The 24604-nt window shown below is 45.6% G+C and overlaps 1 protein-coding gene across 4 annotated transcripts; it reads left to right on the top strand.

Annotated features, from left to right (window-relative positions):
• The first annotated feature begins 922 nt into the window (after nucleotides 1–922).
• FANCI (FA complementation group I) lies at nucleotides 923–24383 on the top strand. Of its 4 annotated transcripts, XM_062501081.1 has the most exons (37): nucleotides 923–1006; nucleotides 1086–1158; nucleotides 1691–1821; nucleotides 2196–2352; nucleotides 2431–2488; nucleotides 2916–2957; nucleotides 3217–3340; nucleotides 4304–4389; nucleotides 4559–4691; nucleotides 4920–5012; nucleotides 5509–5645; nucleotides 6415–6595; nucleotides 7187–7274; nucleotides 8411–8541; nucleotides 9172–9242; nucleotides 10137–10251; nucleotides 10649–10771; nucleotides 11866–11934; nucleotides 12989–13090; nucleotides 13901–14080; nucleotides 14175–14296; nucleotides 14673–14837; nucleotides 15091–15270; nucleotides 16540–16703; nucleotides 17104–17180; nucleotides 17632–17748; nucleotides 18455–18506; nucleotides 19045–19172; nucleotides 19300–19368; nucleotides 19491–19587; nucleotides 19887–20071; nucleotides 20703–20759; nucleotides 20845–20904; nucleotides 21602–21688; nucleotides 22732–22827; nucleotides 23364–23489; nucleotides 24245–24383. In XM_062501081.1, exons 1-37 carry the CDS (start codon nucleotides 923–925, stop codon nucleotides 24308–24310), a joined length of 4026 nt encoding a protein of 1341 aa, XP_062357065.1. In that variant the 3' UTR covers nucleotides 24311–24383. The 4 variants fall into 4 exon arrangements, with proteins under 4 accessions (XP_062357065.1, XP_062357068.1, XP_062357067.1 ...); XM_062501084.1 differs by lacking the exon at nucleotides 15091–15270; XM_062501083.1 differs by lacking the exon at nucleotides 923–1006 and having other exon boundaries at nucleotides 1017–1158; nucleotides 19491–19578.
• The last annotated feature ends 221 nt before the right edge of the window (nucleotides 24384–24604 follow it).

Genomic DNA, 24604 nt, shown 5'->3' with positions numbered 1-24604 from the left:
GGATACTATATGTGCAGTGTTCAAATGGTTTTTAAAACACTTTTCTGTAGGAGTAACATAAGCTGATAAAGTTCGTAGTAAGTGAACTACCAGCTTGGTTGGATAACATCCAGTGAAGACCCCTGCTACTGATACACCAGTTACCAGCACTGACTGTCTGCAGAAATGGAAGACCACAGCCCAAAGTAAGACTAATGAGAAAAATAAATTAAAACCACAGCCAAGAAACACGCATGATCTAAAAAGGAGGATTCAAGGACTGGCCATGTAAAACATTTCCTGGAATATGGAAAATAGTTTATAGTAAAGTTTGAAACTGTATGATAGCTCTATGAATATGCAGCGGGCTGATGAATTAAAGGGGTGTCTCCAAAACAGCAGATGTGCTCTTGGCTGAATGCTAAGCACCCGGTCGTCATAACCTTTTACTTTATTGTTTGTCTCTTACTGTTATTGTTATTATTATTAAACCTTTTTAAATCTACCAGGAAGGCGAACCTCGTTTTTCACACCCGGAACCGCCGGCTGCCCACCCCACGTGCCTGCACCGCACTCCATTCACTTCTTCACTGCGCACCGCCACTACGGGCTGCCCAGACGGAGTTTCCCTCACTGAAGATATTCCAGAACCATCGGGCTGCAGTAGAGTAGGGAGAGCAGGACCAGGCGCCTCAGCGCGCTGCCTTCCAGCCTGCCCCGCCCCGATTCCGTGACTCAATGGCACCGTCCCCCTCCCCGCGCTGTCCGCCCCCGCGGGACTCGAACCCGCGGGATTCGAACCCGCGGCCCGGCGGGGCGGGAAGCGCGCGCCGGGGGCGGGAGCTGTTCCCCGGGTGACGCGCGGGCACTTCCGGGCGGGAATTTCGGGGGACGGAGCCGCGGCCCGGCGGTCCCGGGCGGTCCCGGGTGATCCCGCGGCCCCATGGCCCAGCACATCCTGTCGCTGGCGGCCGAGGAGGGCCCCGAGCGGCTGCAGGAGGCCCTGCAGAGCCTGGCGGAGGGCGAGGTGCGCGGGGCCCGCGGGCCGGGCGGGGATGCGCCGCCGGGGCTGCTCCTTCAGCTCACAGCGTCCCCTTCTCTTGCAGCTGGGCGACATGGTGACCAGGCAGGCCCTGAAGGGCAGGGAGACGGCGGCTTTGCTGAGAGGGATCTTCAAAGGTGGGTGGTGTGTAAGCTGCGCTCGGTGGGTGCAGCCCTGGTGGGTGCAGCCCGTGCTCAGGAGCACGGTGAAGTGTCGCTTTTGGGAAGAAAGCCTCTCGTCAGGGCTGTCACAGGGAAGCACGACATCCATAAGTACATGCGGAAAGATAGCGAACTGGACTAGAGTTGTGATGAGCCCGTGGTAAGTGCGATTTACTTTTGAGAGCCTTTAGGTACCTTGCAGTAGGACTGAACTGGCCAGATGACAGCTAATTGCCGAGCTGGTTCTTCTCAGAACTGTGACACTTCCTGATTTCCGGCAGCAGGTTGAGGGAACCACAGGATGTGATAACATGCTGGGCGACTACTTTATCCGAGTATCTTCATTTCCGGTTCTCTGGGGTTTTTTTATTTATTTTGTCGCATAGGTAAAATAGGGAGTGCAGCTAGGTGACAGTTTATCCCCGCGGATCTCCTGTAGTTTAGCAACGTGTTGTTACTTGCATAACTTTTTCCCCATTCTTTTGTCCCTCTATTTGCTTGCTATAAGGCTCCCCCTGTTCCCAGAGAAGTGGTGTTCTCAGGAGACTCCAGGTTTACAAGCACTGCGTCCCACTAGTGGAGTCAGGGGACCTGCATTTGGGCAAGGTGTCGGAAATCATAGGATTGCTGATGCTGGAGGTAAAGCTCCTTTGGGCTCGCTTTTCTGGGCTCTGCTGAATATAATTTAATATGTAGACTGAAATACTTCTGAGGAGAATTAGTTTATCCTTCCTATAGATCTTCCCTAGGCTAAGTTAGCTGGTTCTGTGTGTGAATTTGATTATCTTTAGATGTTTAGTCTTAGGCTCAAACTTCTAAACCTATAATCACATATAACAATCTGTTCTGTAAAAAAAAAGTACAAAACAGAGATTTTAGGGCCGACTTTTCCTTTAAAGGGAGCATTTCCCCGTAAGAAATTCTGTCTTCTGCTGGGTTTTGGTGACAGTTTGGATGTATGTGTGGAATTATGTGTGCTGTGTCAGGCTCTCTCCTGTTTTATGTTCTCCTAGGCCCGCCAGCTGCCAGGCCATGCATTAGCAGAGCTTGCCAACCTGTTTGTGGATGTTATTAAAGGGGGCAGCCTGACCAATGGGAAATCCTTGGAGCTGTTTTCCACTGTTCTCACAGCACTGGCAAGTTCAAAGGAGAACCTGGTTTATGGGAAAGGTAACCCCTATCAGTTCCTTCTCCGCTGCTTGTCCTCCCTTCCTCTGGAATCAACTCCTAAGACTTTTGCTTTTTCAGGTGAACTGAATGGGGAAGAGTTTAAGAAACAGCTGATAAATACCCTCTGCTCCAGCAAGTATGTATGTCTGGCAGGTCTGGGTTATGTGGCAAAAACATTGTGTTTCACACTGTGCTTGGATAAAGACAACTCCATGAGCTGTGTGTCCTGTCATCTTTGAATCTGTGCCCTCTGAGACAGTGTCTTCTGTAGCTGGGAAGGCAAGGGAGATTGTCTGTCCCCACATCTTGTGAGACTGGTCTCAAAAAGTGCTTGTTTTTTGTTCCTTTTCTGGCATTTGTTATTAAAGGGGCTGGGGCAGTTCAGAACTATGGAAGTGTGGGTGGTTAGATTGGTGTTGATAATGTCTGGCAGAAATCTGGCTTCTAATTTTAGTATCAGAATGTAACAGGGAAATGGTGACATTGAATAATTGTGTAGGAGGGAAGAGCTAAATGATAATCCGGCTTGCTCTCAATCTTCCAACATATCTATATTTTACCAGGTGGGATCCTCGGTGTGTAATACATCTTGCCAACATGTTCAGGTAATTCCTTTTCTCTTCAACATCAGAAGTTGTGGTCCTGTCTGTGGTCCTATTTCACAAGCAGTTTGGAGCAAGTACAAATAGGAGGCCTGACCATGCCAGGCAAAGCACCATGTATGGTTGGTCAGTGAGCATCCATGCCAGATCTGTTTGGTTGCAAAACATATCTGGGCATGGCATCATGGTTTTTATTCCATGTATGAATGAGGTTTAGCAAATAAACAATTTACTTATGAAAAAAAATAAATTGATTCAACAGGGATATTCCACTGTCAGGAGAGGAGCTGCAGTTTGTGGTGGAAAAGATCCTGAGGATGTTCTCCAGATTAGACCTGCAGGAGATTCCCCCTCTGGTCTATCAGCTGCTGCTGCTTTCTGCAAAGGTAAAAGTTCACAGGAGCTGGATTCCCCCCAGGTTTATTCCATCAGAAAACAAACAAACAAACAAACAAACAAAAAAAAAACCCCAAACAAACAAAAAAAAACCACAGAAAAATATGGTGCAGAGTGATCTATAGTCTGGATTTTGGCAGGGATTTGGATTGCTCCCAAACCAGGATGTAGGGACACAATGGAACATTATTAGGTTTTGTTTCCTCTAACTCCCTCTAGCCTGGAGAAGCTGACTGCTCAGAGAAAGATGGGATCTTGGTCTTCCTTGTGGGAAAAGAAGCAAACCTTTGGGAAACAGGGGATGAGCACAGACCTAGAATACAGCAGAGAGGATTTTTTTTTCAGCGTGGTTTTGCTCACTGTGTGATCTGCATTCTACAATAATAGCTCATGCACTATGATTGTCTACTGGGCTGCAGTCTGACTTGTCCTGGGAATGTGTCATCTCCTGTGCTCTTCACCAGAGCAGAGACTGCCAGGGACATCTTTGCCCTTTGACAGGGTGATCTGGCTCTTTTCCTTGCTTCATTTGTGACCAAGTCAATGCCAAAAAGATCCAAAGACAAATTATACATGTGTTATAGAGGGTCATTAGGGTCCACTGGCCAAAATGTATTGTTACATTTAAGGTTAGGAGTTAGCCTTCCCAATTGATTAAAACATAAAGGATCCTTTCTAATTAATAACAACATCAAAAAAAAGAAGAAAATCAGAACACCCGAGAGCTTGAGTTTCTTCCAGCTATTCGATAATGCAGTCAAAAGAAGTAAGTGCAGTCAAAAGAAATATGAAAACTGGAAATCTGGAAATGAGCCATACAGGAGCACTCACCTGCCTTAGCAATTTATGGAGGGACATGAAGGATACCTTGAGATTTGTGATAGGTGAGGGAATGGAGTATTGGAGTATACTGCAGGCCCTGCAATGGCTTAATGTAACATCCTGCCTTGCAGGGCAGTAAGAAGACTGTTCTGGATGGAATCATCAGTTTTTTCAATCAGCTGGATAAGAGACAGAAGGAAGAACAGAAGGTTCCACAGTAAGTTCTTGCTCTGTCACCCCCTTTTCTTTACTACCTGGGTATTTGTAGCCACACTGCCCAGGGCTCCTGAATTTGAAGTTAAACCTTGTACAAAAACATATTTCTTGATCCATAAGGAATGATTTCTGGCTTTGAATGGCTTATTATTTTCTGGTAAAACTTACAGGTCAGTGGACCTTGAGGTAGCCACAATGCCCCTGGACCAGCTCCGCCATGTGGAAGGCACTGTTATTCTCCACATTGTTTCTGTCATCAACCTGGACCAGGACCTGGGTGAGGAGCTAATTAGACATCTGAAGGTATGGCAAAGATGGAGCAGCCACTGTTCTTGAGGATACTGAAGCAGGGTTTAAAAACTTAGTTTGTTATCTGGACAAAAATTTAATAATTTTTGTGATTGCAGTTATGTTCTCTTTAGTGAGTGCTGTGATATGTTTGAAGAGACATATGCCTGATGGCTTCCTTAATTTCCAGGGTGTTTCAGTTGAACATAACAAGTTTTCTCACTGCTCCTTGCTGTTTCCTAGACTGAGCAACAGAAGGACCCTGGTAGAGCTCTGTGTCCCTTCAGTGTGGCTCTTCTGCTGTCAGTTGCTGTAAAACACAGACTGCAAGAGCAGGTATGTGCCTGATAAGCTTGCTGACAGCTTCCATAGGGATGCACTCTGCACTCCTGGTAAAGGAAAGGAAGCATGGTTAGCTCAGAGTCCCACCAGAATTAGGCTTAAAATGATTGCAGGATGGTCATGGATAGGCAGTTAGATCATCGGTGTGCTGTACTTTACTGAACACTGTAAAAGACCCCTGAGCAATATCACAATTTTCCAGAACAGTGATTCCTGTGGGTTCGTATTGTAGGATGAGAAGAAAACCAGTCTTATTTTTCTAATGTTTTGGCTCTGTGGTGGCCACATGAAGAGCATCTGGCAGCAAGTCACCCTCCTTGAGGCACTTAATGGGACTGGTGTATTTGTCCTGACAAAGAAATGAGTTAAGATTTTTGGCAGGCTGTAGTGGAACTTGTGTCTGGCTGGTGCTCTTACTGGAACATACCCAAGATTATACAGGTCCCATTTCAAAGATCATTTCCTCACACTTAATGATTTTATGTTCCAGATATTTGATTTCTTGAAAACATCAATCACAAGAAGCTGCAAGGACATGCAGTTCCTTCAGGCCTCCAAGTTTCTGCAGGATTTGTTTCCTCAACAATATGATATAACTGCTGTCATTCTGGAAGTGGTGAAAAATAGGTGAGTTGCTGCCACGTGCTGCAGACCATTCATTGGGCTTTAGGAGTGGGGAGAGTTTCAGCTTCATTAAAACACTCTGGGATGCTAAATACTTCTGACCATGTGCCGGCAGGGATCAGTGTCAAAATCCAAAGGTTTTATCCCAGTTTTATATTAGCAAATTAAAAAAACCCACAACAACATGCGGCTGTATAAATCTGCTCATTCTACCTCAAATCTCGGGGTCTGGTGGTACAAAGGACTAAACTGATCAGAGCCTAATCTGCAGTGTTGAGTCATGCTGCTGGCTGTAGTTTGTGTTCTGATGAAGGGATGAGGAATAAGTTCACTGATTAGTCCTTTAAACATCCTGTGGGATACCTCTGGTCTGTCACTACTTGTCCTTTAATTTGATGGGAGGCATTCCTATTCCCTTTTTCTCCAACTTGAAGATCTTGACATCATTAGGGTACTCATGCATCCTAACTGTAGCCTGCTCTTATGTTGAAGTCAGACCTGAGGGCACGTCATTCCCAACAGTGAGGAAACCTTTGGGCTGGAAAGGAATTCTGATGGAGAGCCAGGACTGCAGAGGTGTGCTGAGCACATGTCCCTCAGCCTAAGGACAGTCACAGGGTTGTGAGGCCTGTCATCTTCCCTGCTGTCATCAGCTGTCTCTCACTGCTGCTTTGGACCCTGGAATGACTGCAGAAGATTTTACCTCTGCTCCAATCTTAACTTTCCTATGACTAAGTTGTTTCTTTCCTCATCTCTTCAATGTTTTCCTCAGTGCATTTGGTTGGGACCATGTTACTCAGGGCCTGGTGGATCTTGGCTTCAGCCTAATGGAGTCCTATGAACCAAAAAAGCCCTTTGGAGGAAAAGCTGCTGATAATAGTTATGGCCTTTCAAAAGTGCCAGCCCAGCAGGCTTGCAGACTGGGGGCAAATATCCTGCTGGAAACATTTAAGGTAGTGTATCTTTTGGAGAGGGTCTTTTTTAGTGGGGGTAAAACAACTCTGTTCTTGTTCTCTCTTGGTAAATGGTGTCAAAACCTTGCCTGCTATATCTGTTATGAGTGTTTTGCAAACAGTACTAGATTTTAGCTCCTGTTTTCCCCTTTCCAGTCAGAAGAGGCCATCCTCAATAAGATCTAATTCTGATCTGTTCCTGCTGGCATGATACTTGTGTAGTCCCTATTACAGTTTCCAAGAAACTGCAGAGGTAGAGAAGGTAGAGAAATTCAGAGGTACAAATAAAATCTGACAAGATATGATTGAAACCCATTTACCTTCACCAAACTGGTAAATTTTCATCCTATAGATTATTGGAACCAATATTATGTTCTGAGTGTACTATGTGTGCCTTTATGTGCTGGTTCTGATTATTTTGGGATGAAATCTGAATCAGTCTGTGTGGATTTAGCTGAAAGGGGGCTTCTGGTGACCATACTTGCTTACCTGTCAGATCTGGATTTTCTTTGTATTGTACAATGCCTGTGCTGTGAAGTACAGAAATATCTTAAAGGTTTTGGTTTTCATTTATTGTTCTTCCTCATTCAGGTTCATGAGCCCATCAGAAGTGATATTCTTGAGCAGGTCCTGAACAGAGTCCTCACAAAGGCAGCGTCTCCTGTCAGCCACTTCATTGGTAACAGAAAAGAGAGAGAAATGTGCTCTGCTCTGTGGACAGTCATAACACAGCTCCTCAAAAACACATTATAGAATCACAGAATTGGGTTAGATGGGACCTTTGAAGGTCATCTAGTCCACTGCCTTCTAATGATCATGGCAATCTTCCACCAGACCAGGTTGCTCAGAACCTCATCCAACCTGACCTTGAATGTTTCCAAGGATGGAGCATTCACCACGTCTCTGGGCAACCTGTGCCAATGTTTCACCACCCTCATTGTAAAAAATTTCTTCTTTATATCCATTCTGAATCTACCTTCTTCTAGTTTAAAACTATTAGCCCTATTCTTACCACAGCAGCTGCTGATAAAAAGTCTGTCCTTGTCTTATAAACCCCATTTGAGTACCAAAAGGCTACAACAAGGTCTTCCCAAAGTTTGTTTCTTCCAGGCTGACCAACCCCAACTCTCTCAGCCCATCTCAGTAGCAGAGGTGCTTCATCCCTCTGAGCATTTCTGTGCCCCTCTGGACCTGCTCGAACAGGTCTCTGTCCTCCTTGTGCTAAGGACTCCAGAGCTGGACACAGTACTCCAAGGGGGCTCTCACCAGAGTGGAGTAGAGGGGGAGAATTCCCTCCCTTAACCTGCTGGCCAAGCTGCTTTTGATGCAGCCCAGGATGTGATTTGGTTTCTGAAGTGCCTGCTGAAGTCCCCTGAAGCCAAGAAAATCAGTTGTTCCTTCTCCTCCGACTGAGGTTTTTGCCTTGTACTCCTCACAGGTGAAAAGTATGTTTGCAGGCAGTTGCCGTGGAACAGCTGACACACAGAAAGTCAGAATCATCAGTCAGTTACCTGTTCCACGTTCCCAGCCTTGCCTTGTCCTTGGGAGCTACTGGGGCTGCTAGGATGCTCGTGCTGCAGCCTGTTCCCTTGCATCTCAGTGCCCTCTGGTGGGGTGAGGCCCTTCAGCTGGGCTGGGAGCATTTTTAATACTTGGTGCCTACAGTAGGCTCAGTTTGTCAATGCTCATTTTATCATTACCTCTCTGTGTCAGTGAAGGTCTTTGATTAGTCTGTAATTGCTCTACAGACATCTTCTGCTCAGGCTTTTCTGGCCCCTTGGCATCAGCTGTTCTTTTTGTCCTTTTATTTTTCAGACTTGCTGTCCAATATTGTTGTGTCTGCTCCTCTTGTGCTTCAGACTTCATCCTCCAAAGTCACAGAGACCTTTGACAATTTGTCCTTTCTACCCATTGACACAGTGCAAGGGCTCCTCCGTGCAGTTCAGGTAAAGCTTTGCATTTCTCCATGCATCTCCTTGCTAGTTTACTTCCAGTGGCAGCTCTGGGCCACAATTATATGCATGATCTGATAACCCTCCTCATGAAATGCTTCGTTCTATGCTGTGGGTCGTTCAGTGTAGCATGGAACTGTTCTTCAAGCATGGATTTGCTTGTGCCCTCAAGCAAAAAGCATATGGTATGGTATAGTCTGGCATGGGACCAAAACTGCTCTGTGCTGACCTTTCATCTGGAAGATGCCCAGATGCTGCACCCTGTAGAAAACTAAGTCTACAGTGTTTAGCTGAACAGCTGTAGCTGTCACATTGATTTTTCTCCTTCCAAGCTCCATGTCAGTATTCCTCTTTGCCTGGGCTGAAATATTGCCCTGGTGTTTTAAGTTTTACCTGCTTTGTCCAACCTGTTATTTTCCTAAACCCTTGCACTGTGTCCTCACTAACCTGCTAAGGTGCTCTCTGGGTTTTCTTGTCTATTTTTAAATGTTTTGGTCTTCCTACTGTACTGATGACAGTACTGGAAATGCAGGGCCAGATGGGCCTGAGGAAGATGAGCTCATATGCCCCAAGGGCTTGGCATGCCTTAGTGCTTTTCTCTCCAAAGGTTATTTTCCTTTCCAGCCTCTGCTCAAAGTCAGCATGTCAGTGAGGGACTCCCTGATACTTGTTCTCCAAAAAGCTATCTTTTCCAGGTAAGCTGAGGAGGGGATTCTTTGAAAAAATTTCTACAACTCATTTATGGTTTTGGAGCAGAAGTGTTTTTTATTTTGGCTAAGTATCTTCATACAGTGTTCTTCCCATAACTAGACAGTGACATCTCCTGTCCCTTTAGCCTGAAACTGTGGCACAGTCACAGCTCCACTGAACTGAGACACAAATCCCAACCCCCATCTGAATGAATGGGCTTTGCCAGTTCAGAAAGCTGTTGGGAGCTCCGAATACATAGGCAAAATTAAAAACCAATTCCAACATGTGTCTAGCACAGCTGCATACATCCAGGGAGGGTCTGGAAGGAACCACTCACCAGAATTCTGAGCTGCCACATTCCCTCTGATCCCTTACAAGGTGTTTTCTTGGTTGTGCTTTGAGCAAACCATCCTGCTGTGATTGTAGACTGGATTTTGTTGGCCAGTGGCTGCCTGGTTAGGAATATGGAATTCAATATCTAGGATTATTTTTCAAAGCAAGGGACTTGGTCTTGGGAAAGACTTGATATTTCTGTGAGCAAAGCAAAACACCAGGTTTTTATTAGGAATTTTTTAACTCTGAGGTCTGTGACACTCTCCCAGCTTTCAAGGGATATTTAATACTTTTGTCTTGGCCTGGGCTCTCCATGAGTTCAAGCATTGCAAGGACAGAAAGGAGACTGAATATTGTGAGAGTGTAGAGCAGGGGAATTTACAGCAAACTGCTCAGCTCTTAACTGTTTGGGACTGTACTGCCCTTTTGGGAAATACAGTTGTACAGGGCCCAGTCACTTTGTATTTGTGGCCTTTCATTCATTGCTGAGTTAGTATTTTATGTGCTTCTGAGCTTCTTACTTCCATGTTTCCTTATGTAACCTTCTTTCCTGTCCCAATTCCCAGGCAGCTTGATGCTCGTAAAGCTGCAGTCGCTGGCTTTTTGCTCCTGTTAAGAAATTTTAAGGTTCTGGGCAGCTTGTCCTCCTCCCAGTGCAGCCAGGCCATTGGTGCCACTCAGGTAAGTACTGTTCTGCAGTCCCTGGGTGGACATGTGAGACAGTCTGGTGTCTAATATGCACTGTTTGAAACAACTCAAAAGGGAGGTGTTCCCCCAGAATGGAAATACAGCTTTAGTAAGGATTAGTCCTGGAAATCCAGTAAGGATTTCCTTCCTGTAAGGAAAGCTTTAGGAAGTGTAATGTGCAAAGAGAAGCTGGCCTAGAGATGTTGCTCCTCAAAGTCATTCTCTTACAGCACCAGTGTTCTGGGGAGCATTCCCTCTGCTCCATGACAGTTATGAGGAGCCTGGCAGCACAAGAAATATCTCAGTGATTGTTCAGGGGCCAGACCCTTACCACCTTGCTCCTGTGCTGTAAAATTGTAACCAATATAACGTGACTAATGTTCTTTCTCAGGTCCAGGCAGATGTCCATGCCTGCTATAATTCTGCAGCTAATGAGGCCTTCTGCCTAGAAATCCTGGGCAGCCTGCGGCGATGTTTGAGCCAGCAAGCAGACGTTCGACTCATGTTATATGAGGTAAACATGGTTTCTTCCACCTCTTAAACAGCCACAAGCTCTTCTGTGGTCTGATTCTTCTCTAGCCTCAGGTAAAGAGCAATCATGTTATTGTCAAAAACAGCCTTTCAGCTCGGTTTTGTTCTTCACGGGCCATGTGTAACATATTTTCACTCCTTCTGCTCCTGGTTTTTTTTTGACCATTATAAACCCAAAGACATGCTGATGTATCTTCTTCAGCTCATGCATTGTTCAAGAGCAAAAATATGTCAAAGTCTGTCTTGCTGTGGCAGGGCCTAGGGAATGGGAAGGATGTTTGATGCCCTGTGAGGAGGAGTGGTATAACAGGCATTGGGTAGATGTGGAGCTGTTCAGAGTTAATTGTGGGCTCCAAAGAAAACTCTGTCTGCAGAGTATGGAGAAGCTTCCTTAGAAACTGCATCAGGGATCTGTTTTTTCTTCTCTTCCTTTCCAAGTTTCTATAAAAGCTTGGCTGTCCTTAGGTCTGTTGTGATAGGCTTGTTATAAAGGGCCATTTTTGGGTGCATATCTTAGGCTGTGTTATAACCATGGGGTACCACCTTGAGAAAGAAAAAACCTGTACAGGTCAGAGAGGTTTTGTTTCCTTCTTGTCTTGGGTTGGATTGACCTTTGATGAGCTGCAAGTTCTGTGTGTATTTGTCACTGTTGCTAGAAAACTTGTGCTTGCTTTATCCATCCACTGAGTTTTCTCAGTCTGCAGGATTTGTTGCCTCCTACAGTTTCCCCACTGGCTTGTTTTGCCTTTGAAGCAGGGTTTCACAGTTTGAAGTTGGATCTTGTGCTAGTGTTAAATAGCAGTGAAAGTCACTCTGGGCTTGATGCCACTGCTGCTAGGGAGATACAGCTTGTGAGAGGGCCCCTGTGAGGAAATTCATACTTTTTCTGATTCATACCTTCTTTCTGTGGTGCCTTTGCTTTGCCAGGTATGGAGTTGTACACTGAGCACATTGTTACTTCCTCATGGTGCCTTACGGTGCCAAAGTGTCATTGCTATTTTATGACGCCAACTTATTCTGCCTGTGGTTCATTTGCTCTGCTGTGTCAGCCAACTTGTCCTTCCTTCCTGTCTCCAGGGTTTTTATGATGTCCTTCGCAGGAACTCCCAGCTGGCCAGCTCTATAATGGAAACACTGTTGTCCCAGGTAAAGTCCTGCTCCATGGTGGGGCTACAGGGACTCTTAATTCTGCACTTCAACCAGTATGGCAAACAATCCAGGTTAAATATTGGGGAAATCGTTCTCCCTCACACTGGAAACATGTTTGAGTGCTGTGACACCTCCCTAAAGAGGCATTCAAACCCCTTCTACACAGACAGAGCAGACTGGGTAAACGTCTGGAGATGGGTTCATTTCCTGCCATAGGGTGGAAGAGGAAGGATCTCTTGGAGCTCTTTCCAACCCTTCAGTTCTTAGGTGCTGCGGGAAGTGTGAGCCCAGGGAAGTTCTTTGTGCTCTCCCTGTTCCTTAGCAGTGCACAGCAGTTACCTTCCCATAGTTCCCCAAGGATATGTGCTGACACAGTAATTATTATTGCTGTCCTCCCGTTGGGAGAATACCCAAGTCCATGTAGGATCTGGGAGGATTAACTCATCCCCCAGCAGTGTTGCTCATGGCAACAGGACAATCACATTTCCTCAATCCATTGGACAGGCTGTGCTTTCTTTGAGACAAGTAATTTTCTTCCCTTTAATCATCCAGAGAGTTCATGCTGACTAATTCCAGCTTTCCCATGACAGTATAGGGTCTGAGAAAGGAACATGAACAGAGCCAAGACAGCTTTTGGGTAACAGAGGGCACTTAATAGTTAGTTGGTGTAAAGGTGTAAAATTTTATAGCATCATTATGTATCTATAACTTTCTATAGCAGCCGCTATTGATCCTCACCATTTAAGGAGGGGTCACACTGCAGGTAGGGTGCAAGTGAAGTTACTTGTTGAGGCAACACAACAGCAGGTGGTCAGCTAATCTTGTTTTAGGGCACTGATGTGTCCTGGCTGAGGTACAGGAGCAACTCGAGAAGGAATTTTAATCACCAGTAGAGCAGACAATGTGGCTCATGTACTTGTACAGTCCCCCTATCACACTGCCAGGTTTTGCTCTCTAGAATGGCGTACAGAGATTATTGTTCTCTGTTTTCAAACATCCTAAGAGGCTCAGTTACCAAGTAACTGGTTATTTTTATTGTTTTCTGTGACAGATAAAGCAATATTACTTGCCCCAGCCAGACCTCCTGCCTCCACTCAAACTGGAGGGATGTATTATGGCTCAAGGAGATCAAATCTTCCTGCAAGAACCACTGGTAAGGGCTATATTGGTTGGTCACAGCTGCGAGCTCATCTTTTACTGGCCTTTTAGTTGTCCTTCTACATGAGCTGAATACCTTGTGCTTCATCAACCTCTTCTAGCCTGGAGCAATCCTTTTAATGGCACCAGAGCTGGGCATCTCACCCCCGCCTCAGGCTATTTATTAGAGCTCCCCAAGCATAGTGTTTGTGGGGACCTGTATAAAAATACTCTAGGAATAGTGTTCTTCTGTTATCCTCTATTGAGTTCACCCTGTGGGGATTTTTTCCCTCCTTTAACTTAATTCCACATAAAATAGTTGTGCTGTGTGTGTGTAGCAGGGGGAAGGATTGGTCCTTTGGTTTTGCTCCTTTGAAATCGTTGGAGATGAGACCTCCATGGTTTGTAGGATTTCCAAGGGAACAAATTCAAATTAATCATTTTGTTTCCCCCTAAGGAAGCTTGTGTGCAGTAGCACACCCAGGAAGGGAGCAGACACTTCAGCTAGAGTGAGTCCCTTTGGAAGTTCCCTTTCCATCTCCTTCAGTACCTGAGGTGGCTGGGTAGAGGGAGCAGTGGGAGTTAAGTCTACATCCCATCTAGAAAAGCTCAGGCAGAGAGCACTGTCTGAAGCTGGAACTGGGTAGCTGTGTGTGAGATTATTGATCCCCTCAATCTAGGAATGAGGCATATCCTCAAGACTCAAGGCACTTAAAAAGGCAACTACAGCTCTTTACATCCCACCATAAGAGTCTGGCCCATGCCCACTTCTGGCAGTGACCGCCAGCTCAGAGGCTGAGTGTGACTGTGTGGTTGCATCCTCCAGGCCCACCTGCTCTGCTGCATCCAGCACTGCCTTGCCTGGTACAAGAGCACTGTGCGTCTGTGCCAAGGAGATGAAGATGATGAGGAGGAGGAGGATGTGGGATTTGAGCAAAACTTTGAAGATATGTTAGAATCTGTCACACGACGAATGATCAAGAGCGAGTTGGAAGACTTTGAACTGGTAAATCAGATTTTCAGTTTGACTCAGTGGGAGAAAACGCTGATTTCTTGTCAAGTTTTGAAAAGATTTTTCACTTCTTTCCTTTACCTCTCAGGATAAATCAGCAGATTTTTCGCTGTCTTCTGGTGTTGGTGTGAAAAATAACATCTATGCCATTCAGGTGATGGGAATTTGTGAGGTTCTGATTGAGTACAATTTCAAAATCGGGAATTTCAGGTAAAACATTAAATCTTACTCTCTAGCACTAGCTGTGCTATTATTTGCCCAGCTCTTTGGAGTACAGCCTCATTGCAGGCACAGGATGGTAGTGCCAACACAGAATCAGTGATCTGAGCTTGAGTGCCTGGTGACACAGCCACTCACAGAGCTCTGGGGTGTGTTCTCCTTTGGAATGTCATGTGTTGTGGGAGATGGGACATGACATTTTGTAGAAGAGAAGGTTGAGGAGAATTGGGTGAGGCTGTTAGAGAGGCAGGGAGATGAAATAGATTTCATCATTTAGGCAGCATCACTGTGTGATAAGCTGAAGCTTCAAATGGGAAACTCCAATAATGCATTTTCTCCATTAATGCTTTCTACTGTTTTATTGCAGTAAGAACAAGTTTGAGGATGTCCTAGGCCTGTTTACATGTTACAGTAAACTCTCTGAAATCCTGAGGGAGAAAGCTGGAAAGAACAAATCTGGCTTGAGCAACAAAACTGCACGGAGCTTCCTGTCTATGGGTTTTGTATCTACTCTGCTCACAGCTCTGTTCAGGTGAGGAGGTGTCCAGTCCTCTGTGAAGCAGAGCCAGGCATCAATTCAAAACGTGTTAGTGTGCCTGGAAAGGCTGCTGCAACTCTTATCCTCCAAGTGTTCACTACAAGCTACCAAAACAAAGGGTCTTTTCCACCCTCACTTCAGCCAGAGATTTTATTTGCAAATGCATATTAAGTTTTGGATCTCACAGGCCCTCCCTGAACTTCCTTTGTGCATCCCCAGTTCCCTGACAGTTCTCCTGGTCCTGCAGGGACAATGCCCAAAGCCACGAGGAGAGCCTGGCGGTGCTGCGCTCCAGCACGGAGTTCCTGCGCTACGCTGTCAGCGTCGCTCTGCAGAAGGTGCAGCAGCTGGAGGAGACAGGACAAACGGACGGACCGGACGGACAAAATCCAGAGAAGATGTTCCAGAACCTCTGCAAAATCACTCAGTGAGTCAGTGGGGCATGTGGATGCATCAGCAATGTATTTGTGGGAGTTTTGATTCTCAGGGTTTTGAAAGAAGAATGCGGTCTATAACTGTTTCAAACTGCTGTTGTTGCTGGGTTGAGGTCACTGCCTTTCTGTGCCCCTGAGAGATCAAGTGGAGGCACTACAGTTTCTGTGCCATAGTGAGTGATACAACTTTAATAACTTGGCCTGGAAGAGCCAAATGCCCTCAAACATTTTCAGCCTCTTCCTGACTTCTTGTTCATCACTCATTGTCATAGAGAAGGTAAGATGATTACAGGCTGGATTCTTGAGGCCTCTGGAATGCAGCAAAGTTAAAACTCACTTCGAGCTACAGAACAAAACAGATGTATGAGGGACACAAGCTTTAGAAAGCATTTGTTTAGGACTTCTGCAAGATGCTTGAAGACATTCACACATCTAATCCTTTGGAAATCCAAGAATGTGAACCATGTAAATGTCTTTTGGAATCTAGGTCATATCTGCATGGGGTCTTTTCAGAGCCCAGTCAGCGGAGAGCACAAAATGCAAATTACCCCTGCCATGCATAATGCCGGTTTTGTGTCTCACCCCAAATAATAGAGGCTATTTTTATTGCAGTCATTAGGACTACATGTGAGCTACATGTTTTGCGTGATTGGACATTGAAACAGAATAAGATCATCTGAGCAGGCAACAGAACTAATGACAAGAAAGGAGAGGGAACAAAAAGGGGAAGAAGTGGGGTTAGGGAAGCAGGAAAAATATGTTTGCCTACAAATAGAAAAGTCTCCTTTGGGCCAAACAATTTTGCTTTCCTCACAGCTTTTTGCTTTGCTTTGCCTGCCTTTACCTTTCTGATTTTATTTATAGAGAGCCCTGTAGTGAATTCTGACGTTTCACAGTTCTGACATGCCACGAGAAAAGCTCTTTTTGTCACTGGTGGATTTGACACCAGTGATCATGGGAGTCTGAGAAAGAGGGAAAGCTGGGTGGAAGAAATGAGTGCATAAAGATGGACTTGAAATGGGATTGGAAGGTCTCTTGGCACCTGGGAAGAATTAAATTATTTAGCTGTACAGGAATAATGCAGTAGCTGTTTTCCTGACATTGAGATACAATCTTAAAAAAGATCTCTTCCCCCACCCTTTTTCTATAGGTAAAAGACCTTCCAGCTTAGTTATATTAAAAATGTGATCCTAAGAGTAGAATCTAGTTCTTGCCCTGTGCAGCCAGCTTTACTGGAGTAAATCTCATCTCCCATCCCACAGGGTTCTGCTTTGGAGGTACACTTCAATACCCACCATTGTTGAAGATTCAGGGAAAAAGAAGGGCAAAAGCATTTCACTTCTGTGCTTGGAAGGTTTGCTGCGGATCTTCAACACAGTGCAGCAGCTGTACTCTGCCAGGATCCCCCAGTTTCTGCAAGCCCTGGGTAGGCACATGGTACAATTCTGCTCTGGTTTCTACCCTCCAAGTTCCAGGCCATGTGTGGGCAAGTAGGGGCCCAGCACCCTTTATCCATAACTAGGGAGAGGTGGGTCTGGTTCTTGTCTCAGGAACAAGGTGGGCTTAGTAGCACAGATTTTCACACCAGAGGCAAGTTCTAGAAATATATTCTACCTGCCTTTATAGCGATCTCAGTCTGTCAACAGAGGATTGTTGGGGGCATTCATCTATTTGAAGTTTGCCTTTAACATGTTTTTCAGCTCACCATGGTTCTGCAGTCTGTATTCCTTGTCTAGCTGTGAGCAGTCTTTCCCACTTTAGGAAATAAATCCTGTATTCTGCTCTTGGCATTTAGCTTTTTTTCTGCACCTCTCTGTCTCTGCCAGATATTACTGATGGTGACGCAGAAGAAACGGATATTAATGTCACAGAGAAAGCTGCCTTCCAGATCCGACAGTTTCAGGTGAGTACCACTGTGCTGCAAGTGTTCCAAAGCTTTTGGGATTCTGGCAGGAAACACTGCTAGCTCTCTGTTGCTTGACCACAGGGCTCAGTATGTGATAGCAACTGTGGCACTGATTCACTAGCAGTTCAGAAAAGTTTCTCATCCCTAAAGAAAGTTTCTTCAGGGTGCCCTACAGAGCTGGGTGGACATGCATGTGTATTTACAGAACTCTAAGTTCTTCAGTGCAGCATAAACTTACCCGAGTATTCTAAAAGTCACACTGACCATATGCAGAACTGTCTGTAAGCATTCCTATCAAAAATCAGCACTTGTTCTTGAGAAGAGTCCTGGTTTTGTACTCTTTGTCATCCTCCTTGCTGCTGATCCCTTTATCTGCTTGCAGCTTACTGGTTATTTGCTTATGCAACACATATTCACACTCAGGGAGTGTTTTCATTCCCCTAACCAGAGATCCCTGGTGAACCAGCTCAGCAGTGCTGAAGATGACTTCAATGCCAAGGAAACGCAGTCACTCATCACCGTGCTCTCCACACTGTCCAAACTCCTGGATCCAGCCTCACAGCAGGTACTCCTCAGCCTTCACCTGGTGACTGGCTGTCACAGCCATAGTGTGGGAAGGAGATTATCGGATGGGGCTGGCATCTGTGGGCTCTGGCACGTGTGTCTTGCCTCCTCCCACACACCACACCAGGTCAGAGGTACAGTTCTGTTACACTGTGAAGGGCTCTCTTGTCACACATCTGCAAGGACACTTAGGAAGTTGTCTTGCCATCCCACTCCTGCACATTCTGATCCTGCCTTTGGGCAGCTGAATGATTTGTTTGCCTGAGCAGGGACTCCTAACATAGCCTAGTTGTGGTGTGGCCTCCACATGGGAGTAGAGGCAAAAAAGGCCAGCAGACTTGTGTCCAGTCCAAACTGGCTGAGTGCCTAAATCCTTCCATGCAAGGAGTCATTTTCTAAAGTGCCCCAATTTTACAAGCTAGGAACTGCACTAACTGTGCCAGAAGTCTGGAGTCATCATTTACCTTAAATTAAATTGGGCTGTTACTCTGTCCAAGGGAATGTATAGCCATTACCCTGTCCTGGGACTCAGCTTTTGGCTTGTACTAGTAGGCTAAGTGTCCCTTGTGGAACTTTACAGAGCACATTTGGGTTCTCTACTCATCTTCCTCTGCTCTGATTCATTGTCTTGAATTTTTATTATTAGTAGTAGTTTTGTGGTTTGAATTCTGCTTCAAAGTCATGATGTCTTTTTTCCTCTTAAATAGTTCCTTCAGTTCCTGACTTGGACAGTTAAAGTTTGCAAAGAAAATGCTCTTGGTAAGTAAGCTTTGAGGAGCATGTTTAGATATGATGTGTCAGGTCTGATATTAGACCCTTACATGCTCTATCCTGGTGTTACCTCTTCTTCAAGATACATTGAGGTCCAATTCTGTGGCACATTTCCACAAGTATTAGAGAGGGAACTCCATCTCTAAAACAATTAGCATTTCTGAAGGAAAGGAAGACACTCACATACTTGACTTTTCTCCCTTGTTATATATATTAAGTATAAATTGGGATTTATACTCTGGAAAGACAGTACTCTTGCCAGGGTTTGTACTGCACTTGCTCAGTGTTTGTGGTCACCATTTTTCTATGACCCAACAGCTCCAGTGGGACATAGTTCCCCTTGCATTATTATATGAGATGCCTCATGTTTTAAACCCTGCTTTTGTAGCTGGGGAATTTTGATAGGATTTTTACCTACTGTTAAATCCATACTGAATCTGAGACTTTCCCTCACAAGATCTCTGATGTTCCTAAGTAGCTAGGCAAGCTCTGCATCTAGCACTGTGTCACTTCCTCTTCCCCACAGAGGATATTTCTTGCTGCAAGGGTTTGCTGTCTCTGCTCTTCAGTGTCCATGTTCTCTACAAGAGCCCTGTCGGTCTCCTGCGGGAACTTGCACAAGACATCCACGCCTGCCTGGGAGATATAGATCAGGTATGATGCAGGAGCAGCTGAGCTCTTCTATCACATAGTGCTGTCAGAATTGAGTGCATCTCTGGTACAAACTATGTGACAGCAGTTAGTTTTACTCACCAGAATTTGTTTCTTCTCCTCTGTCCAGGACATAGAAGTGGAGGGTCAGTGCCATTTCGCCATAGTGAATGCCAAGACTGCAGCCCCCACTGTCTGTGTGAGTCAGAGCAGCGTGTGTGTGACACCTGCAGTGTCCAGGGCTACTGTGCTTGGAGCAGCTTGCAGGTTCCCATTGTGCCAAACTCCAGAAACCTGTTTTGTTATTTGTTTCTGTCTCAGCTGCTGGTTCTGGGTCAGGTGGACAAGGTCCTTGAAGAGGTGGATTGGCTTATCAAGAAACTCACTAGTCTGGGGTCAGACACATCAGGTAATGAAAGTGGTCCAGTTCTTACTGTTACACCTTTGTCAAAAACAGACAAAGACAGAAAGCAAAAAGATATTTGAGGATTTTGAGATAGCATAATCTGAGGTCAGGTTAACCCTGAACCCTTGAGCTGGTTCCACATGAATAAAGTAAGATAAGGCTGTTGTCACAAAAACTCTCCAGTGATTATTTTCACCTTGCCCCACTGGGGCTTTATGCATCAGACACAAAGATGGTCTTTTGTGCTGCCCACCTGCACAATTGGATTCACCAGATATATATTCACCAGATATTCATCTCTTTTCTTCTAGAAGACTCCACTCAGGCATCAAACCAAACTCAGGCTCTGGAGAAAGGTATAATTCTGCAGCTGGGAACTCTTCTGACAGTCTATCATGAGTTGGTGCAGACTGCACTCCCAGCAGGGAGCTGTGTGGACACACTGCTGAGAAGCCTCAGCAAGACATACACAATTCTCACCTCCCTCATCAAACACGTGAGTGTTCTCTGCTGACAGTGGTCTGCCTCTGAGTTAAAAACCTTCTCTCCATCTGCTGCAGCAAGCTCACAGTGACCCCTGACAGCAGCTACACTCGGGACTGGGCTGTTGATCTCTTGCAGGAGAGTTGAGCCCCTGCTCTGTTGACTTTCATGCCCTCAATTTTGTGACCTTTCTGAGCAGTGATAGTTGTACCAGTGGAGATAAAAGGAAAGCTTCTCTCTGGCTGAATTTGGCTTTGCATGGCTTGGAGTTGGCTGCTTCCAGTGTGTGCTGTGAGTTCCTCTGCACAACTGTGTGCACAATGAAGGGTACTCACAGTGTTCTCACAGTGTTCACCAGCCCTGCCCTTGCCATTCATTCCCATTCCCTGAAGCAGGACCTGGGGGAACTGGGCCATGAAACACAGGCCTGTGGAGCTCCTTTGAGACGAGGTCCTTTGAGCTCTCCTCTCAGAGCTCTGGAATGCAGACATAGCACTTGGGATATAACAAGCCCAGGAGGGAGGAGAGGATAGTTGTGCAAATCCTGCCCTCCCCACTGTGCCATTATATGAGCTGCTTTGAGCTCTGCCTGGATACAGGATGGGAACAGCACACCTAGAAAAAAACTCCTGTTTTCCTTGCAGTATATCCAGGCTTGCCGCAGCAGCTCAAATACCATTCCAGGAAGACTGGAAAAGCTGGTGAGTGTGAGCAGATTTCTGGGGAAATGGCTCATTGCTTTGAGTAAGGAGTAGCACCAACCTCTCTCTCTCTGCTCGTTTGCAGGTGAAACTCTCAGGTTCCCATCTGACCCCACAGTGTTACTCATTCATTACTTACGTACAGGTAAGGCCTAAATTAACTGGCACAATCACAGCCAGTCTATCTGATGCTGAGTGGTGTATCAGCTTCACTACAGGGGCACCCTTGGGGGTTATTAATCTTCTTGACATGACCTGAGTTTCTTACAGTTCAAGCTTTACTTTGTCAAATATAGTATAAGACATTCCAGCACCCTTGGGACTGAGCATGCTGATTATTGCTTGAGCAGGAAAGGAACTGGGTTTTAGCTGGGTTTTGTTCCCCTCTGTTCATGTGGGGTTTTTTAGATGAGATTAATACTGCTGATAACCACAATGGCAAATAAAGGTCAACAACACTGCAGTCATCACAGTGTGAAGTAATGTGGGTGCCAAAGACTGCAGTGCTGGAGCTGGGATTTATCTGCCTGGAGAGGAACTGGATACTTGTGTGAGTACCACAGGAATTGTACAACATATTGGGGAAGGTGTCGTGATGTGCAGAGCTATCACTGCTGGGGACTTCTCATACATGCACATTTCTGAATGTATAATTATGAAATTGGGTTTGTTGTTGTTGTTGGTTTTTTTACATCAGACCTAATTCCACCCTTATATCACTACCTGTTACCTAGCTGGTAATGCTGTTAGCTGGCTAGAGCAAGGACTTTTCTGGCGTTTCTTGGCTGGTCTTTCTTCCCTGCTTACCCTCTAATGACACATCTTTTGGCATCCTCCTTCAGAACATTCACAGTGAGAGCTTAAGCTTTGTAGAAGAGAAGAAAAAGAAGAAGAAAGAGGGTGAAGCTGCTGCAATCTCCACAGTAATGGTAAGACTGACTCACTACATTAGAACATGGGTTGTAGTTGCAGGAACATGTACCTCGAGGCTTGTGGCACCTGGTGGCTTCTTACAGATCACCAGACAATTTGTCATTTGGGCCTTGAAGTAAAAATCAAATTTAATCTACTGTAACTTCAGAGAAAATTCTAAAAAAGCACAAACAAAATACAACAACAAAAAAAGAACTACAACAAAAAAGTCACCTTCATTAAATGCAGCTTAAAATCTCATGGACATGAAACAAAGGTCAATCTGGATAGCCTTCCTTGTCTGATATTTTTACCATTTGGGATATGAAATTATAGATATGGGCTAATTTATTGGAACTTGATTATTGATATTGCATCCTCATTAAGTGTTTGTTACCTTTATCAGTACATTTAAAGATGAAGGAAGGAATGGATTCCACTGAAGCAGTTGAAAATGACTAGATTATTTGTTTGGGAGCAAGTGAGCAGGCTGGAAGGTTCCTGGTCCTTGATGTCCTTTGTTTGTGCTCCCAGACAGCATTTTCTCTGTCTCGTCAGCTGTCCCAGACATTCTTGTGATGTTAAGGGTTTAAAAAAGCCACAAGTATGATCTTCCTAGCTCTTCCCTGAGTGTATGGAAATGGGCTGAAATGCTGCATGTCCTTTACCACTCTGTCACCATGGGGAATGAACACCAGTGGTAGTAAATAAGCAGGACAACAATGTGATGAAACGTCAAGGTGGTTTTTGCTTGGATGGCCCGTGCTCGTGATGCCTTGGGAGAGCTGGAGCAGAGGAGCTGCTGACAGGGATATCAGGGCTGTAGACTGCAGGCAGAGCACAAAACCGTGCACAGGAGAGCCTCACTGCACAACCATCCTGGGAGTCAATTTAAAATTAGTGACAAAGCTAGCAAGGCTTGTTGGGTGAGGCAAGACTGGTGCAGAGCAAGGCTACTGAAGACTCTTTTCTAAACTGGGAATGTTGTGTTCTTCATGTCATGCTACAGTGCCATTGTGCCCTTCCAAATCTGACCCATCTCACTCCTCTCACATTTCAGGCCAAGGTTCTTCGGGAGACCAAGCCAATCCCAAACTTGATTTTTGCAATTGAGCAATATGAGAAGTTCCTTATCCACCTCTCCAAGAAGTCAAAGGTAATGTAAAATAGAGATCTTCTGTGACCTGAACCTGATGGAATAGTGGGATCAATGGCATGGTAGAGGGCTGCTGTTAAAGTGTCTATTAATGCTCAAATTTGGAAGGTGTAAGGACATTTCAGTCCTTGCCTATACTCCTGGCCCAACACTGCTGAACTGTTGCCACACTGTTACCAGCCCATGCCAACATCAGTCCTGCCTATGGCCAGTGGCTCCTAGTGGAGCAGGAACATGAACACCTCGTGCCAGCTTTCCTCACTCTCCCCCAGCCTGTGTCATGAAATGTACAACCAGGTCCTACATGAGGATGACAGTAGCTGGCAATCACTTGGCTTATAGGAAAATGTAAATGGGCCCCTGGACTGCCCAGGGGCAAGGTGCCTTTTCCCCCCACTTTGTGCTTCAATCCTGCATTATTCCTGTGATGGACTCTCTCCCAGTGCTGTGCAAAGGACTAGGCAGGGTAGAAAACTAAACTTAAGATGCTCATGGCTTAATGTTTTCCACGCCTGGTTTCCCCTTGGTTGCTGCAGGTGAACCTGATGCAGTACATGAAGTTGAGCACCTCCCGGGATTTCCGCATCAACGCGTCCGTGCTGGACAGTGCCCTGCAGGAGCAGAACTCAGAGGATGCTGAGAACGAGCCACACAACGACCAGGTCAGAACTCATTTAGCTGCTTTTACTGATAGATTTTCTCCTCTTTAGAAGCCAGCTGTATTTGCGAGTTGTGCAGGAATGTGTGAGGTTAGAACAGCTTGTCTTCCCCGGGTTAGCTCTCACTTTAATACTAAGCTGACAGGAAGGAGTGAACAGTTTCTCTCAGAACACCCCCTACACCCCAGCCCTCTGCCTTAACTGGCCTTTATTTGCATGCACCAGTTCTGTGTCCCTGGTCTTGGGGAAATGAAACTGTTGGCCAGGATCAGATCTTTGCAGCATGATGCAAAGTAGTTTTGTATGCAAGTTTTTGCAGATACAGACCCATCAGGGCAAATTCTGCAACGCATCATACTCCTCAGACCCATCTCTACTACATAGTGCTGATGAAGGCAGTGCAGCGTGCTGACTAAGAAAAATAAACAAATTACTCTGCTGATTGTCCAGGTTTTTATTGATGCTTCTGTCCATACTTTCCTGAGTGTTTCAATAAGCCAAAATCCAGGACAGAGTCCCTGTTCTGTGCCACTGGTAGCCCATGCTCTAAGTTCCAGCATGAACTGGAGAGGGAGTGGTCCATGGGGAAAGTCTCAGTGGCTGACAGGAATCCCTTATCCAGGTCATTTTGTTAGTGAAGAAAAAAAGAGCTAAATCCTGTTCTGCACAGCTGGCTTCTTGCTCTAGGTAAACACTCTTTAGACTATTCACACAAAAACAATCACACTTTACTGCTGCTCTCTCCCTCCCCTCTCCAGAGCAGCACAGCGGAGCAGACAGATGAGAATCGGGAACCCAAAAAGAAAAGACAGAGAAAAAAATAAACTGGGGTTGCTGCCACTGCCTTCTCTCACAGTGCCTGTTCCACGGTGGACTTGCCTTGGTCGCAGAGCCTGCAGATATGGAGATGATGGTTTATTGCTTCTCTTGCCAATTATTTATGTCTTCTTCCTTTGTGTCCACGGGAACGACTCTGGCCCCTGTCTCAGATTTTACAGCTGGCTGCTGCCATCAGAAGTGCCTATGCTGTTTGAATGTGCTGCTATGAAAATCTTCCCCAGGAACATCCCTTCTTACATCCTTAAAATGGAAAGGGAGCAACTGGGATCAGTCCCTGC

This window comes from Cinclus cinclus, chromosome 13 (genome assembly GCF_963662255.1).
Source record: "Cinclus cinclus chromosome 13, bCinCin1.1, whole genome shotgun sequence".
NCBI classification, from domain to species: Eukaryota; Metazoa; Chordata; class Aves; order Passeriformes; family Cinclidae; genus Cinclus; species Cinclus cinclus.
This window is presented reverse-complemented; position numbering and strand designations above follow the sequence as displayed.